The sequence below is a fragment of the Salarias fasciatus genome, chromosome 13 (genome assembly GCF_902148845.1).
Source record: "Salarias fasciatus chromosome 13, fSalaFa1.1, whole genome shotgun sequence".
Classification (NCBI taxonomy): Eukaryota; Metazoa; Chordata; class Actinopteri; order Blenniiformes; family Blenniidae; genus Salarias; species Salarias fasciatus.
This window is the reverse complement of record NC_043757.1, coordinates 27,391,529-27,407,133: the sequence shown is the minus strand read 5'-3', so window position 1 is coordinate 27,407,133 and position 15,605 is coordinate 27,391,529. Positions and strand designations below refer to the sequence as shown.

General features: G+C 42.0%; 1 protein-coding gene across 1 annotated transcript; it reads left to right on the top strand.

The window, feature by feature from the left end:
- Nucleotides 1–776: 776 nt before the first annotated feature.
- On the top strand, nucleotides 777–4,572 carry LOC115399608 (E3 ubiquitin-protein ligase TRIM39-like). The gene is made up of 2 exons (XM_030107099.1): nucleotides 777–863; nucleotides 2,253–4,572. Exon 2 carries the CDS (start codon nucleotides 2,262–2,264, stop codon nucleotides 3,912–3,914), a length of 1,653 nt encoding a protein of 550 aa, XP_029962959.1. The 5' UTR covers nucleotides 777–863; nucleotides 2,253–2,261; the 3' UTR covers nucleotides 3,915–4,572.
- Nucleotides 4,573–15,605: the final 11,033 nt, after the last annotated feature.

Sequence of the window (15,605 nt, the reverse complement as noted above, 5' to 3'; positions counted from 1 at the left end):
CATACTCAACCTTTAGCAGTAAAAAGAAAAGAATAATGAAACATGGCGCCTCCTACAGAACACTTACAAACAACGGTGTCCTGGAAAGGAAAAACTGCTAGATTTGCTGTGTTCAACAGAGCAACTGTAATATGTTTGAAGTAGTTCCAGAGGCGTTTCGGGAGCGAAAAGATGTTTATTCCCAAGCAGGCATCCACAAAAACATGCATCAGCATTGGCAGTCACAAACACACACCACAATGCAGCTTCTGTAGCTCCGGCTTAGACAGCATAGACCTATCGATATAGAACACTAGATATAGGTATCTAGATACGCATGCTCCTCTCAACTGCGCCAAAGAGTAAATTCAAACAGAACATACATCTGCATATGTGACAGAAACATGCAGTACTACAACACCACCTACTGGAGGGTTTCAGTTCCTCCCTTACTTCCACATGACAAAGTATAGAGACGCTGATATTGTGGTTTATCCTCCATTGTTGGTTTTTATTTCACATGAATTACTGGAGATGAGGAAGTCACCATTTCATGCGTCTGCTACTTAAATTCAGTACTTTCATGAGATAATATCACTGCAGCATGAATTTTTGACCTTTTCCATAAATTTCACCAGAAAGCCAAATGTCCAGCAGGGATGGTCGGCTCTGGTCCTCGAGGGCCGGAGTTCTTCATGTTTTAGACGCCTCCCTGCTGCAGACACTCCCTTCTCTGTCAGAGGAGGATGGACTGGAAATAAAACGTCACGCTGAGAAAGTGAAACTTAAAGTCAGAGCTGCAGTTCAGACACGTGTCTGAGTTTCTCTGTAAGAAATCTAACCTGAGTTCATCTGGATTTTCACAGACGCTGACTCCAACACTGGTGAGTACTAGGGATGTGCACAGCTAATCGTTTAATCGTTTAATTGCCTACTCATTTAATAAACATTTAGTATTTTACTAGTCGGCTAAACGCTGCATGGCCCGTCCATGCTTCACGTGTCCGCGTGTATGGGCGTTGGTCACCGCGCTGCACTGCTCCACAATTCTCCCCCCGTCCGACACCGCATGCAGGCACCGCTCCGTGCCGCTCTTATCCCCCCTCGGACACCATGCCTGCGCTGCTCCGCTCACATTATTAATTAAATATGGGTATTAAATTGCAGGTTTTCTTGCTTATAGACTAGTCGACTAGTTTCAACTAATTTCCCCGCCGAGCAGACGAAGATTTTATTTGCAGCTACTCGGCAGGGAAGTTAGTTGAAATTCCCATCTCTAGTGAGTACAGCTGATCACACTGATGCTGACTCTCAGGAACCTGATGAAGAAGGTGAACAAATGTCCTCTTTTGTCTAGACAGGTCCACTTTTCACCTCCTGTTCAGGATGTAAGTGTTGGACATATTGTGGTTTATTATCATGCATAAATGCTTTCACTGAGCGAAAGATACTGTCCCTGAGCTTTCCGTTATAATACATCCAAATAAGGTCATGGTTTGTCTCATCTCTTTCCTGTTGAAACTGTTGCTTTAAGAACATCCAAATAAGGACGGTTGGACCACTCTTCACTGATAAATCATGTGCAAGCGCCACCCTGTGGACTCAATAAAGAGCTGCAGGAAAACGGTGCTCAGGACAGAAAGAGAGATGCCACTGAGCAGGGTGTTTCTGTTCTTACGAGTACCAGAATTTTGACATTAACTGAATTCTTCTCTGTTTGTTTCCATCCTTTAACTATTTCAGGGTTTGAACCTGACAGTGAGTGACGAAAACTGATATATGTAAGCTGTGAATATGATAATGATGATGAACAAAACAGAAAATAAACAGAGGTGATTATTTTGATGATTATTTGAAGAAATTAGGTTGGAATTGAAGAAAACCTTTCTCCCTCTTTATTGACATATTTTATTAGACCTGATTTTTACAGACAGACCTGATTTTGAATGCCACTTGACAGAGGGAAAAGGCACTGCCCGGAAAAATATTTGTTGGAGATAAAATATGGTTTAGAATTCAATCTGAAAACAGATAAAGTTTCACATAACTACAACTGGACCAACAGGCTCTTCAAAACTTTCTGTTCAGTTTGATCTTAGAAATGTCAACAGGGTAACAATGACCTGCAGCTTCAGCTCCCAGCCTGACGTTAATGTACCATCCAGTATGTGTAGAGATCTGTGATTGACTCCAGTCAGATAAAGTCATGTGAAACAGTGGAATTGTTGACAATGAAAGTATTTAACAGTCTCTTCAATCAATGTTGTCCTCAGTGTGTGAAGATGTCTGCTGCCAGCAATCTGCGCTCTGAAGCTCGGTTTCTGTGCTCCATCTGTCTGGAAGTGTTCACTGATCCAGTCTCCACACCATGTGGACACAACTTCTGCAAACAGTGCATCACTCAGCACTGGAACATCAACAACATCTGTGACTGTCCCCTGTGCAATGAGGTTTTCTTCAATAAACCTCAGCTGAAGGTCAACACTTTGCTCTCTGAGATGGTTTCTCAGTTCAGACTTGAAGCTGAACTCAAAGCCAGCAGCAGCTCAGAGCAACAAGCTGCCAAACCAGGAGAAGTTCCCTGTGACGTCTGCACTGGAACCAAAGTGAAGGCCCTCAAGTCCTGCCTGGAGTGCCTGGTCTCCTACTGTCAGACTCATCTGGAGCCTCATCTGACAGTGTCAGGCCTGAAGAAACATCAGCTGATGGAGCCTGTGGAGAACCTGGAAGGCAGGATGTGTCAGAAGCACCATAAACCTCTGGAGCTGTTCTGTCAGAGAGAGCAGACATGTGTCTGCATGATGTGCTCTGTTTTAGAGCACAGGAAACACAAAGTTGTTCCTCTGAGTGAAGAATGTGAAGGAAAGAAGAAGGAGCTGAGGAAGACAGAGGCTGAGATGCAGCAGATGATCCAGGAGAGACGAGTGAAGATCAAGGAGATCAGAGAGTGTGTGAAGAGGAGTAAAGCTGCTGCAGACAGAGAGAAAGCAGAAGGTGTTGAGGTGTTCACTGCTCTGAAGGAGTGTGTTGAGAGAGGCCTGAAGCAGCTGATGAAGAGGATGAAGAAGGAAGAGGAAGCCAGAGAGAAACAGGCTGAAGGTCTCATCAGAGATCTGGAGGAGGAGATCTGTGAGCTGATGAAGAGGAGCTCAGAGGTGGAGCAGCTCTTCCTCTCTGAAGACCACCTCCACCTCCTCCAAGGCTTCTCCTCCCTGAAAGCTGCTCCACCCACCAAGGACTGGACACAGGTCAGCGTCCGTCCATCATCATATGAGGGGACTGTGGTGAGAGCTGTGGCTCAGCTGGAGGAGACTCTCAGCAAAGAGATGATGATGAAGAAGAAGAAGCTGTTTGAGGCTGATCTGAAGAGGAAGCAGCAGTTTGCAGTGGATGTGACTCTTGATCCTGATACAGCAAATCCTTATCTCATCCTGTCTGATGATGGAAAACAAGTGAGTCAAGGTGATGTGAAGAAGAAGCTTCCAGACAACCCAGAGAGATTTGATGTTTTTTTTAATGTTTTAGGAAAACAGAGTTTCTCTTCAGGTAAATTTTACTTTGAGGTTCAGGTTAAAGGAAACATTAACTGGACTTTAGGAGTGAGCAAAGAGTCCATCAACAGGAAGGGAAGGTTCATAATGTCCCCTGATCAAGGTTTCTGGGTTATGATGCTCACAAATGGAAATCAGTACTCAGCCTGTGATCGTCGTGCAGTGCTTCTGTCTCTGAGATCAGCTCCTGAGAAGGTGGGGGTGTTTGTGGATTATGAGGAGGGTCTGGTCTCTTTTTATGATGTAGCTGCTGCAGCTCTGATCTACTCCTTCACTGGCTGCTGCTTCACTGACAAACTACTCCCATACTTCTGTCCCTGTTTTAATTATTGTGGTAAAAACTCTGCTCCTCTGATCATCTGTCCTGTCAGTCAGACTGTCTGATGAGGAAGATTCACCAACAATTAATGAGCTTGTTGGAAAGTAAAAGACTGACTCTGATTTATTTGATCAAATCCAGATGTTCAGTCTGCACTAAACTCACATTCTTCTCTTCAGTCTTTGATTATTGGACCATTGTTTGAATGAATCCAGACCAACCAGTCATGATGTCCACTTCCCTAATATGAAGTGCTGAAGCTGCCCTGACCCACTGAGACATGGACTCCTCTACACCTCTGAAGACCTGCTGATTAAGGACTGAATACAATCCATGTGACAAACACCATCCATCCATCTTCTCCACCTCTTTCTCCAGCAGAAGTTCAGGGGCTGTTGTAGGAACCAGCAGCTTGATCATTTGTCTCACTGTGGACTGCTAAATGTCTCAAATCTCTCAGATGACTTTGTGTCTTCTTCCAGCTTCATGCAGCTCAACAATTCTTCACAGATCTTCTTCTTGTGATGCTTCCTTCACATCAGCAGATGTTTCTTGTGTTTGGTGTTTTTCTTGGTCACAGTTGTTCTTCAGTTTGGATCAATCTTTCATCTGAACTCAAATTAACATGTTTTAGACTCATTAACCTGAAAGTTCATTTATTTCTTCCAGCAGCTGTGAGAATGTTTAACGGATATTTTCAATAAAGACATGAAATGTTGCAGATGTTTCACTGGTGATTTGTTTTTCCTTGATTATATTTATTTTTGCATTTTGTAGAAGTGAAAATCAGTGTCCAGACCAAAGCCAGTCACACATTGATTCACACTTTCACTGCAGATCAGAGAACATTTAAATAATATAATTGAATGAAAAATGCAATAAAAACATTTTGTACACAAAAGCAGAAGAATTCATGTCATCCTGAACTAAAGACACTGGTTTAATCTACATGAAAATACAAATACAGTCAAATTGGATCCAAGTATTTCAACCAAGGACCAAGATTTCTACCCGTTTCTCTTCCTTTTAGGCGAGTCCAAAGATTTATCTGCAAATAAAATCGCTGAAACAAAACTGTTGTGTAAATTAAGCTAAAAAAAAAAATCTATGAGGCCACATTTTCTGAGCATTTTAATCAGGTTTCCAAACTTGTTTTTAGAAAGATTCAATAAGTATTTTAAAGAGTTGAAAAAGTTTAGTACAGCCTTGAAGAACAAGCCACCAAAACTGAGCTTCACTTAAACAGCAATATGTTAAATATAAAAGTATAACTTTGTCATGCTTAATTCAGTAAAGAAAAACTGTACATTTAGGGAATTGATTTGGATGAATTCAGACACTTCGTCTGATTTTACATGAATAGTTTTGCATGTTATGAGAGTCTAAATTACTTTATAAAATGAGTCAGAAATAACTAAGAAATTTTGTTCTTTAAAGAAAGAGAACTGATTGTGTCAAACATTTATTCTTCTGAAACCTTTTCTGTAAATTCACAGTTCTTAACTGTTTACAATTTTTCTTTTTGTGGCGAGATGTATCAGATGAAAGGAAACCGGACAACGCCACCTTGGGAGTTGCACCCAAGGAAATAAAGAATGAGAACACTCGGGTTCGAGGCTTAAGAAGCAGGAGACGTGGGTTCTGGCTCACAGAAAATCTTTATTAAATATCAAAAACACATTCACTCTTCTTAAAAGAAGGGGAAGAGGGGGAGCCCAAACAGGAACTGAGGCTTACCGGTGGGACACGGGTAGTAGGGGGAATGAAGGCCTCGGAAGGATCACCCCAGACATACGTGGACACTCTCACTCGCTGAAAATAAAGGTGAGCACACTCAAACCAAAAGGGGTGCACCGCACATCATACGGGAGGGAGACACCATCACCCAGGGACACCGATGCCGCCACCGTTGCTCTCAGCTTCTGGAAGGGAGGACAAAAAAGACAAGGGGAGTATAAAAAGGGTTTTTCCCTCACATTCATGCACTCAAAAGGAAAATAATAACTAAACACGAGTGGGAGGGCAGCCACCACTCACAAGTAAAATAAATGCAAACGTGTAACTGCCACACCCAAACAAAACAAAAGTAAATAACCAAAGAATGAAAACAAAATTAAATAAGGAAACAACAACCAAAAGAGCAATAAAATGTACCAACACCTGTCTTAAACTAAATTAATCGAATCAAAAAGAGAAGAAAACGCAAACAAATCGCTTCTGTCTTCCGCCTGGCGTTCCACAAGCGTTCAAGCTCTGTTCAGGAGGTCAGCCAGTTGCTTGAAGTGCAGCAAACTGCAGACGGCCGACTCCACGGAGCAGAGGCAGACCAGCCGTAATTACGTGTGCCAAACCTGGTCGTGGCAGCAACCCGGAAGGACAAAACAGCTGGTGGGCTCCACAGCAGATTAGCCAGCCGCTCCTAATATGCAATAAAACAGGCATATCCACAGTGCACAAACCAGCTTAGAATATGAGGGTGTCTCGTCTGCTTACCTGGCAGAAAAACATCTAATTAACACACCCAGTAGGAGAGGTGGGGGGTCGGTGACCCCAGATAGCCACCTAAACACAGACAGCTGATTACTGCCAGCTGATCCTGACAGTAGGGGTGCGCCTCCAGAAGGAAAGCTGTACTCACTCACCTAGCAGCAGCTCCACACACGGATGAAGGGGACAATCACCTCAAACGCAGCCCAGCAGAGCTCACATGGCTCACACCAGGAAGTGAGGGAGCCCAGGGGCGGGGTCTACTCCAGACTCTTCTTCTTCTTCTTCTGTTAGATTTCCGGCAGCGTAGACGCTTACTGGCATATTACCGGCCCCCCACAGTTCAGAACAGGATTGTACTCTCTCAAATCTTCTGATAAAGGCCAGTGGAATGAAGAAAAGCCAGCACTCTTCTCTCGACAGCTCGAGTCTCCTTCCCCCGACTGAACAGAGTTTTATAGTCCAAAGAGGATATTCCGAAGCCTTCCAGATCTTCAGCCAGCTGCGCTCTCTCAGCCCAATACTTCTCACACTGAAAGAGGACATGTACCACAGACTCTTCTGTTCCACACTCACACAGTCCGTCTGGATGTTTCCCGACTATTTTCAGGCAGCTAGCCAGGCCACAGTGTCCAAATCTCAGGCGGGTCAATTTGACTGCGTCTCTTCTGTCATTACCCATACACACAATCTTTTCTTTGACAGATGGATGTGCTGAGTAATACAGCCTCCCTTTCACTTCGCTGCTCCACTCTTCCTGCCACTGTTTTTCGAGCCCCTCCTTTATGGCACTATATAATTCTGGTTTGCCTAAAGGCATTCTAACATTCACATTACCCCTCCGGAGCGAGTACTTTGAGAGCCTGTCAGCCACTTCATTCCCCTCTACCCCTGAATGAGCTGGGACCCAAAGAAACGCCACATCACACCCCCCTTTTTCCACCCTGAGCAGGCTTATCAAAGCTTCATTTATGAGGTCAGCCCTGGCTTGTGATGTCCTGCTCCTCAAGGCCATCAAGGCAGCAGCTGAATCAGAGCAAATTATGACTCTGTCTGGCTTGACTTGCTCGACCCACCATAATGCCCAAATTATTGCCATTATTTCAGCGGCAAACACAGATGTCCCATTTGTCACACGTAAACCTTGAGGGTCTGCCACATAAATTCCAAACCCAGTTCTTTGACTGTCTGGATCCTTAGAACCATCCGTAAAGATTTGCATATGCGCCCCCCATGCATAGCTTAGGTAGCCTTCAACCTGAGAGCTAGAGATGCCTTCCCTCTGCTTCCAGTCTAGCAGTGTTAGGTCTACAATAGGCTCTGGGAGCAGCCACATTGGCACAAAATGCATGTATCAGGCCTTTGTCTTTGTCTAGTCCCACTCTCCCAGCCAATTCTCCAGCTCCAGATAGGAAGTTTCCTTTTTTCCTCCCATCGGAGAACTCCCAATTTTCATTAATTAAGCACTTGGCTGAGAGACTCAGGCTACTACCATTTAGTTTTGCCCAATAATGCAAACCTAATTTGCTACGCCTAATTCTAAGTGGCCACTATCCCGTTTCAACTAACAGAGCAGAGATGGGCGTTGTACAAAAGGCCCCGCAGCATGTTCTTAAAGACCTCGCTTGGACAACATCTAGTTTGTCCAGAGTGGACTTCGCGGCAGACCCATAAACAAAACTCCCATAGTCTATTGCTGACCTAATCATCGCTTGATATATCATGAGCATGGTCCCCCTCTCTGCTCCCCAGTCACTCCCAGCCAGACACCGAAGAATGTTTATCACCTTTTCACATTTACTCTGAACCTTTCCTATGTGGATTTTCCAGGTGAGTCTTTCATCTAGCCACATTCCCAAGAACTTGAATTCTTTAACCTGCTCTAAGGGGGCCCCATACAATTTCAGTTGGGTTTGAGGGATTTTCTTTTTAAAACCGAACACCATGAAATTGCTTTTAGCAACAGATATTTTAAAACTCCACTTATTTGCCCATTCCTCTATTGCTTTTAATCCTTCCTGCATTTTCTTAAATAAGAACTTTACATTCCTGTCTCTCTTCCATATGGCCCCATCATCTGCAAAAAGTGACCTCCCGAACCCTTGCCCCACATTTTTAAATATATCATTTATCATGACATTGAAGAGGACTGGACTGATAACTGACCCCTGTGGGGTGCCATTCTCTATGTCAACCGTCTCAGAGAAAGTTCCCCCCACTCTAACCTGAATTGTTCTTGCGATGAGAAAATCCTTAATCCAGTTAAGCATCCTCCCCCTCACTCCTGCATCATAAAGTTTAATTAAAACACCTTCCTTCTATACTGAATCATAGGCCTTTTCAATGTCTAAAAACACTTCAACTACAGCCTCCTTGTTTGCCATGGCTTTCCTTATCTCTAGGTCCAGGACTGCTACAGAGTCCATTGCTCCTCTTCCAATTCTGAAACCATTTTGATAATCAACAAAAAATTCACTTGTTTCTAGAAAATACACAAGCCTGTTGGTTACCTTACGTTCCATTATTTTACACAGCACCGATGTCAGCGCTATTGGACGATATGAATCGGGCTTTGAGGCATTCTTTCCTGGCTTCAGAATTGGAATAATTACAGCATGCTTCCACTCCATAGGTAAGCTTCCTGCCTCCCATATGATATTAAATAACATTAAAAGTTCTTCAAGCACGGTATCATTTAGATGCTTGAACATCTCATAACACAGCCTATCTTTTCCTGGGGCAGTGTTGGCCCCGGCCTGAATAGCCTCCTTCAATTCTTTAAGAGAGAAGAACAGATTGAAGGAGCCACTATTTTCATGACAATAGTTTAGCTTCCATTTTTCTTGTCTTAATATTTCAGCTCTACTCCTCAACCCTTCTTCTCCCAATATAGCTAAGTTGTGGACTGCCTGAAATGCTTTAACAAGCATGTTAGCTCTCTCTATGTTGCTTACAGCCTCCCTCGTTTCATCATTCAGAACTGGCATTATGTACTTTTTAAATTTTAAATTTCCCTGACATTCTGTGAACTCTGGACCAAACTGCCTTAATGGGAGTGTCGGGGCCTATTGTACAACAATACTTCCTCCAACATCCCCTCTTGGCATCCTTAATAGTTCTCCTAGCAACAGTTCTTAACCTTTTGTATTCCACTGCATTTATAAGAGTAGGATATTTCCTTAACTTTCGATAAGCCCTGTTTCTATTTTTAATGGCTGCATCACAGTCCTTATTCCACCAAGGAACAGCTACTCTGCCTTTGGGACTCTGCCTTTGAGGAATTGAGTTTAGTGACGCTCCCAGCACCATTGAGGAAAAGGACTGATTAAAGGGCAACTCCGGTTTCTTGACACCTGGACCTTATTTATAGGTGTGTGCATGCTCATATACTCACTCAGACAAACATCGTGCAGCTCGGAGTCCTTCAGAAGTTATTTAGATCCAAACGATGTAGCCGCACTAGCGGGGGTGCCACAGCAATGGAGCGTTAGCGCGGGACATAATCTCTGCAAAATCGTTTTGAAGTCAGGCTTTTATTGGAAGAGCTGCTTCATTCAGGTGCGTTATTTAGTCACTGGCACCTGAACTGTGGCGATATCCTGTATGCATGCAGACATTGTGACCCAAAATGATGACTTTAAATATGGGTTATGGGTCAGGCTGCGGGTCGTGTTTCAACGGGTCGGATCGGGTCGCGGCGCTCTTCGGGCTGATGCGCGGGTTTGCGGTTCGGTTGCGGGTTTGTACATCCCCGGGTCGGGGCGGGGCGGGTCTTGAAATTTGGACCCATTCAGGACTCTGCCCACAAGGATACGCCCACTTCCAGGGCCAAACGTGTCTGCACTCCGTTGGCACAACGTGTAAAACAATTCAAAACAAACATGTCAGAACCTGTAAATCTCTTTACAATTGCATCTTTTTTTGAATGAATGAATGAATGAATGAATGAAGTTTATGGAATACATGCTTCCGTATTGGTACAACCACTCTGTTCCACAACGGCCATACATATAAAAATATATTCAAAAGGAATGGGAAGAAGTGTAAACTTATAAGCGCCATCCCTTTCATATTTCATATTACATTTGAAAACATCCAGTTCCAGTTCTTTTTTTTGCCTTTACAGTCGCTCCTGCTATATATATGTATACATACTTACATACATGAACATATAAATACACAAACATATCTATTACTGTTATTAATACCATGACTACCATTATTATTATTAATATTATTATCATTATAATTATTATATTTTTCTTCTTTATTGAAGTATACTTACTAAGTAAGACATTGCATTGGCGTAGAGATACATATTGCCATCACCACTCCATTACATCACCATCACCCAGCAAGACTCTCTTTATAAATTAACAGTTGCTTACTTTTAACTAGGGATGTTCCATACCACTTTTTTTCAGACCGATACCGAGTACGAGTACTTCATCTTCAGTACTCACCGATACTGATACTCGATACTGTACAGGTAACTGATTATTGCTTGCTCTATACATCAGCTGCACTGTTAAATATTCAACTATATCTATAAATTTTAACAATTTTGAGTGGAAAAATAAAGAGTTTGTGTGATCTCTAAAGGCCACTTTATGTACGATTCTAATCGCCCTTTTTTGAAGAGTTATTATGGGTTGAATAGCAGTTTTGTAATTGTTCCCCCACACCTCAGCACAGTAGGATAAGTATGGTGAGACTAGCGAATGATACAACAGCTTGAGAGATGTTATGTCTAAAACATGTCTTGCCTTGGCCAAAACTCCAATGCTTCTGGCCAATTTTGATTGCACATGTTTGATGTGGGCTTTCCTGGAAAGTTTTTCATCTATTATTACACCCAAAAACTTAGTTTCTTTGACCCTTTCTATAGTAATATCATCTATCAAAATATCTGTCTCAGCATTGATCTTTTTATTTCCAAAAATCATCAATGTCGTTTTGCTTAGATTTAAAGATAATTTGTTTTTGTTAAACCAAGATTTTAATTTTCCAAATTCAGTTGCAACATTATTCAGTAATTTTTGCAGATTTGTATCAGATAAAAAGATGTTGGTGTCGTCTGCAAACAAAACAAGCTTCATTAGCTTAGATACGTTACATATATTGTTGATGTATAAAATGAAAAATTTTGGACCCAATACCGACCCCTGGGGGACCCCACATAGAATGCAGCGAAATGAGGAGCAATTTTCCGCCAACCTCACGAACTGGTGCCCATTTGTAAGATAGCTTTCCACCCATTGTAAAGCCACGCCTCTAATACCGTATAACTCTAATTTATGTAATAAAATTTTATGATTTAACGTATCAAATGCTTTTTTTAGGTCAATAAATATTCCAATTGCAATTTTTTTGTTATCAAGAGACTTTGTTATCTCTTCAATTGTATCAATTAAAGCAAGTGAAGTGGATCTTTGGGGTCTGAAGCCGTATTGACATTCGGACAGTATATGATGTTTATTAATAAATGAATCTAATCTGTCGTTGAACAGTTTTTCTAGAATTTGAGCAAATTGAGGCAGTACAGAAACTGGTCGATAATTTGTGAAGTGATGTTTATTGCCAGTTTTATAGAGAGGGACAACCTTTGCTATTTTCATTTTTGAAGGGAATGTGCCAGTTTGAAATGAAAGGTTGAATATATGTGCTAATGGTTTCGAAATCTCATTAATAACTTTTTTCACTACCATCATATCCACTCCATCACAATCAGTAGACGTCTTGTTTTTACAATTTCTTACTATATTTACAATCTCTACTTCATCAACAGCTCTAAGAAACATTGAGTTTGGATTTGATTTTATAAATTGATGATCATCATCTCCATCAGGAATTTTGCTTGCCAGTTCAGGGCCTATGTTAACAAAAAAATTGTTGAATTTCTGAGGCACAACATTCATATCATATTCCTCCTTCTCATTGTCCAAGAAATATTTTGGATAACTATGTTTTTGTTTCGACTCCCGGTTAATAATTTTGTTTAATATTTTCCATATTCCCTTGGTGTCAACTTTATTTTTTACAAGCAAGTCTTGATAGTATTGTTTCTTTGCACTTCTTATAATATTGTTATAATATAATAGTTCATTTTTATATATTTTATACTTTCTTTCCACTTCTTTTCATTAAAAACTCTTTATATAGCTTGTTTTTCTTTTTGCAGGCCTTAGCCAAACCCTTAGTTATCCACGGACAACCTTTATCTCTCCTTCTATTTGTATACCGTCTTATGGGGCAGTTTCTATCGTACAGAAACAGGAAGATTTTAAGAAATTCAGTATATGCTTTTTCCGTTTCCAGATTAACATATACGGTGATGTGGAATAATGCTTTGTTTTCAAAGTTCTCGGGAACACAGTGTGAAGGCCGCTCTGTTTTGTCTGAAGTCACTTGGAAACAGCGTCTGCTAGTCTCGTGAGATCTAGCTATATGACCTGGCATGGCCGGAAGTCATGCCAGAGTTGGGTTGGATTCTCCTCGGAGCAACAGCCTTGCTCTCAATCAGCTGATTTGTGTGTGCTTCCTCTGCAATCCTCAATAAATCCTCCTTGTGCAGCGTCAACACCTTGACTCGTCATCTTTGGCTCTGATTCACCAAAAATTCCACAACAGTTTGGGGGCTCGTCCGGGATCTAAATACAACATAAACGAGGTAAGTGCAAATGTTTCCTCTGTTAAATATTTAACTCAGGAAGTAATGCCTTACCTGTGGGGATGTTTGACTAGATAAAAGAACTATTTCATGGTTGATTGGAATTGTTAAAGCAAATTTCTAAACATAAAGAGCCAAAGATGTCCCTAAATTTTTGATTGATTCTTATCAATCAATTGCTAATGATTAGTAACAATTGGGTTGTAATAATAATTTAATTCTAACTTGGAACTGTGGCTGAGAGAGCTTTGGAAGAGTTTCTAGACTTGGAGTCTGGACGGCCCTGGGGGCCACTGGCGTGGAAGGGCTGAGTCCCTGAAGCGACTTTGTTTTCACTCGGATTGGATCCGATCCGAGATTGACGCACCGCAGAGCTTGGGGGGTATCTTAATATAGCCTCTTCACCAGGGCGGGCCTGGTGCATGTAACAGAAGGGTTGATGATTTCCCTAACGGGCTGACCTGCACTGTTGCAACTGTGGGTGGCGTCGCGTGTGGAAGTTTCTACTGGTGAAACTTTTTGAAAACTGGGTGGGTGTGATTCTGCAGGTCACACCTCACGACTCTGACTCTCTCTTTCACGTTAAAAGAAAAGGGGGTAAATAAAGAAGAAGGTCATGATGCTGGGAGGTTGTTTAGGTTTGTAGAGGACATGTGTTGCTGTTTGTTTTGCTGTTTTGTTTGCAGTTATTGTTTGTGCTAAACGTTTGGTAAACACCAAAGTGTTAAACATAGGAAAAGAAGAGACAGGAAGTAGAACAGCACGGCGTGGTCTGATCCCATTGAAAGTTTTCAGCAACTATTCGATAAGTTCACACCGGTCGGGGTGGTCGGCAGGACCAAGATATTGGAATGTTTAGAAGAGTCACAATCTACGGCCCGAGCGATGATTTCTGGCTGGTTACGCAGACCACCGAGTGATCTGAGAACACCGAGAGAATTAAAGTTTACTTTAATGCATGGTGGTTTTGATTTGCTGGTTCTGTGTAAAACACGGATTGCGACTCCTCACTCGTGCCACAAAACCGGTTGTTGAAGAGAAGTGTGAGGATAGAAATGCTGAAGAGAGAGAGACAGGCAGAGAGAGGGAGAAAGAGGTAGAGAGAGAGAGTGAGAGAGACAGGCAGAGAGAGAGAGAAAGAGGTAGAGAGAGAGAGAGGCAGAGCAGGTAGAGAGAGACAGAACAGAGAGACAGGCAGGGTGAGAGAGAGAGAGACAGAGAGAGAGACAGGGCAGAGAGAAAGACAGGCAGAGAGAGACAGAACAGAGAGACAGAGAGAGAGAGAGAGAGAGGCAGAGCAGGTAGAGAGAGACAGAGAGAGAGACAGAGAGGGAGAGAGGCAGAGCAGGTAGAGAGAGACAGAACAGAGAGACAGGTAGGGTGAGAGAGAGAGAGAGACAGAGAGAGAGACAGGGCAGAGAGAAAGACAGGCAGAGAGAGAGAGAGAGGCAGAGAGAGAGCGGCAGAGTGAAGTGAAGAGATGAAGGGTTTGATGAACAGGGAGGAAGAACAGGAAGTTAAGAAAAATAAGCAGGGTTTTAACCAAAGGGAAGGTTTTCAACCTGTTTGTTTTGTTTCCTGTTTTTTACATGTTTAAAATAAGGAATCCATCAATGAGTCAACAAGGTTGCTTGTTGAACATGTAATCTACTCCACTATTTTTAACCTCAAGTCTACCGTGGACACCCAAGATTTGAATTTATATTCAAATTTTTCAATCTAACAGCCTGTCTGATCACGACGGGGTTGATTAATCTATGATGTGATTGATGATTGGTTCTCTGAGAGAGATTCACTCTGCAATCTTAAAAATTTGATTAATCTAAAAATTGAATTCATCTGCAGCTTAAACCAAAATAAAGAAAAACAGTTACTGTTTTCTAATGAGAGGGAATTCATTTAATAGAAATAAATTCCTGCTTATATCTACACCCAAGACAAGCTGTCTTGGCATAGTTTTTCATTATTCCTCTGAGGAATAAACTTTGAATGCAGTATTTTATCAGATGAATCAAATAAAATGTCTGCTACTGACAACACAAATCATCCATTGGTTAAAAGTAACAATACTTTGAGCAGTTTGTCTAGAGACATGCTTTGCACTCATAAGTATTTTCTGATACTGGTACTTTTACGGGTCATTGAGCATTAATCAGTGTAGCAGTATTTGTACTTCAGTGCTAAATTTTCAGAAACCTCTGCCTCTGGAAGTTTGTCAAAATAAGTTTCTTTTCTTTTCCATCTTCAGTCGGTGGGCAGAGGCCAGGAGAGCCACCTGTGAACCGTTTCCTGGATAATGCTGTAGAGCATGTGATTCAGGCCTGTTTGAGAGAAAACTGATTTCTCCAAGACTGCCAGCTGTGTGCAGGGTCAGAGGTCACTGCTTGAGCCATTGACAGGTTTGAGGATGGTTCCCTGAGGACAAACTCTCAGGATGATTATTCATGATTGTGTTAAAGAGAAAAGACAACCTGAATTTGCTGAATTTGAGAGGCAGTCTATTTTCTTTGACAAAATTTCCACACTATTTTAAACCCTCCAAAGTGAGCTGAAGAAAGCAGTTCTTTCAGTGGTTCTTATCAGACTGCTGAGGAGCCGA

Excerpts from the sequence above, each read along its gene's own strand:
- LOC115399608 (XM_030107099.1), top strand. The coding sequence starts at position 2,262 with ATGTCTGCTGCCAGCAATCTGCGCTCTGAAGCTCGGTTTCTGTGCTCC.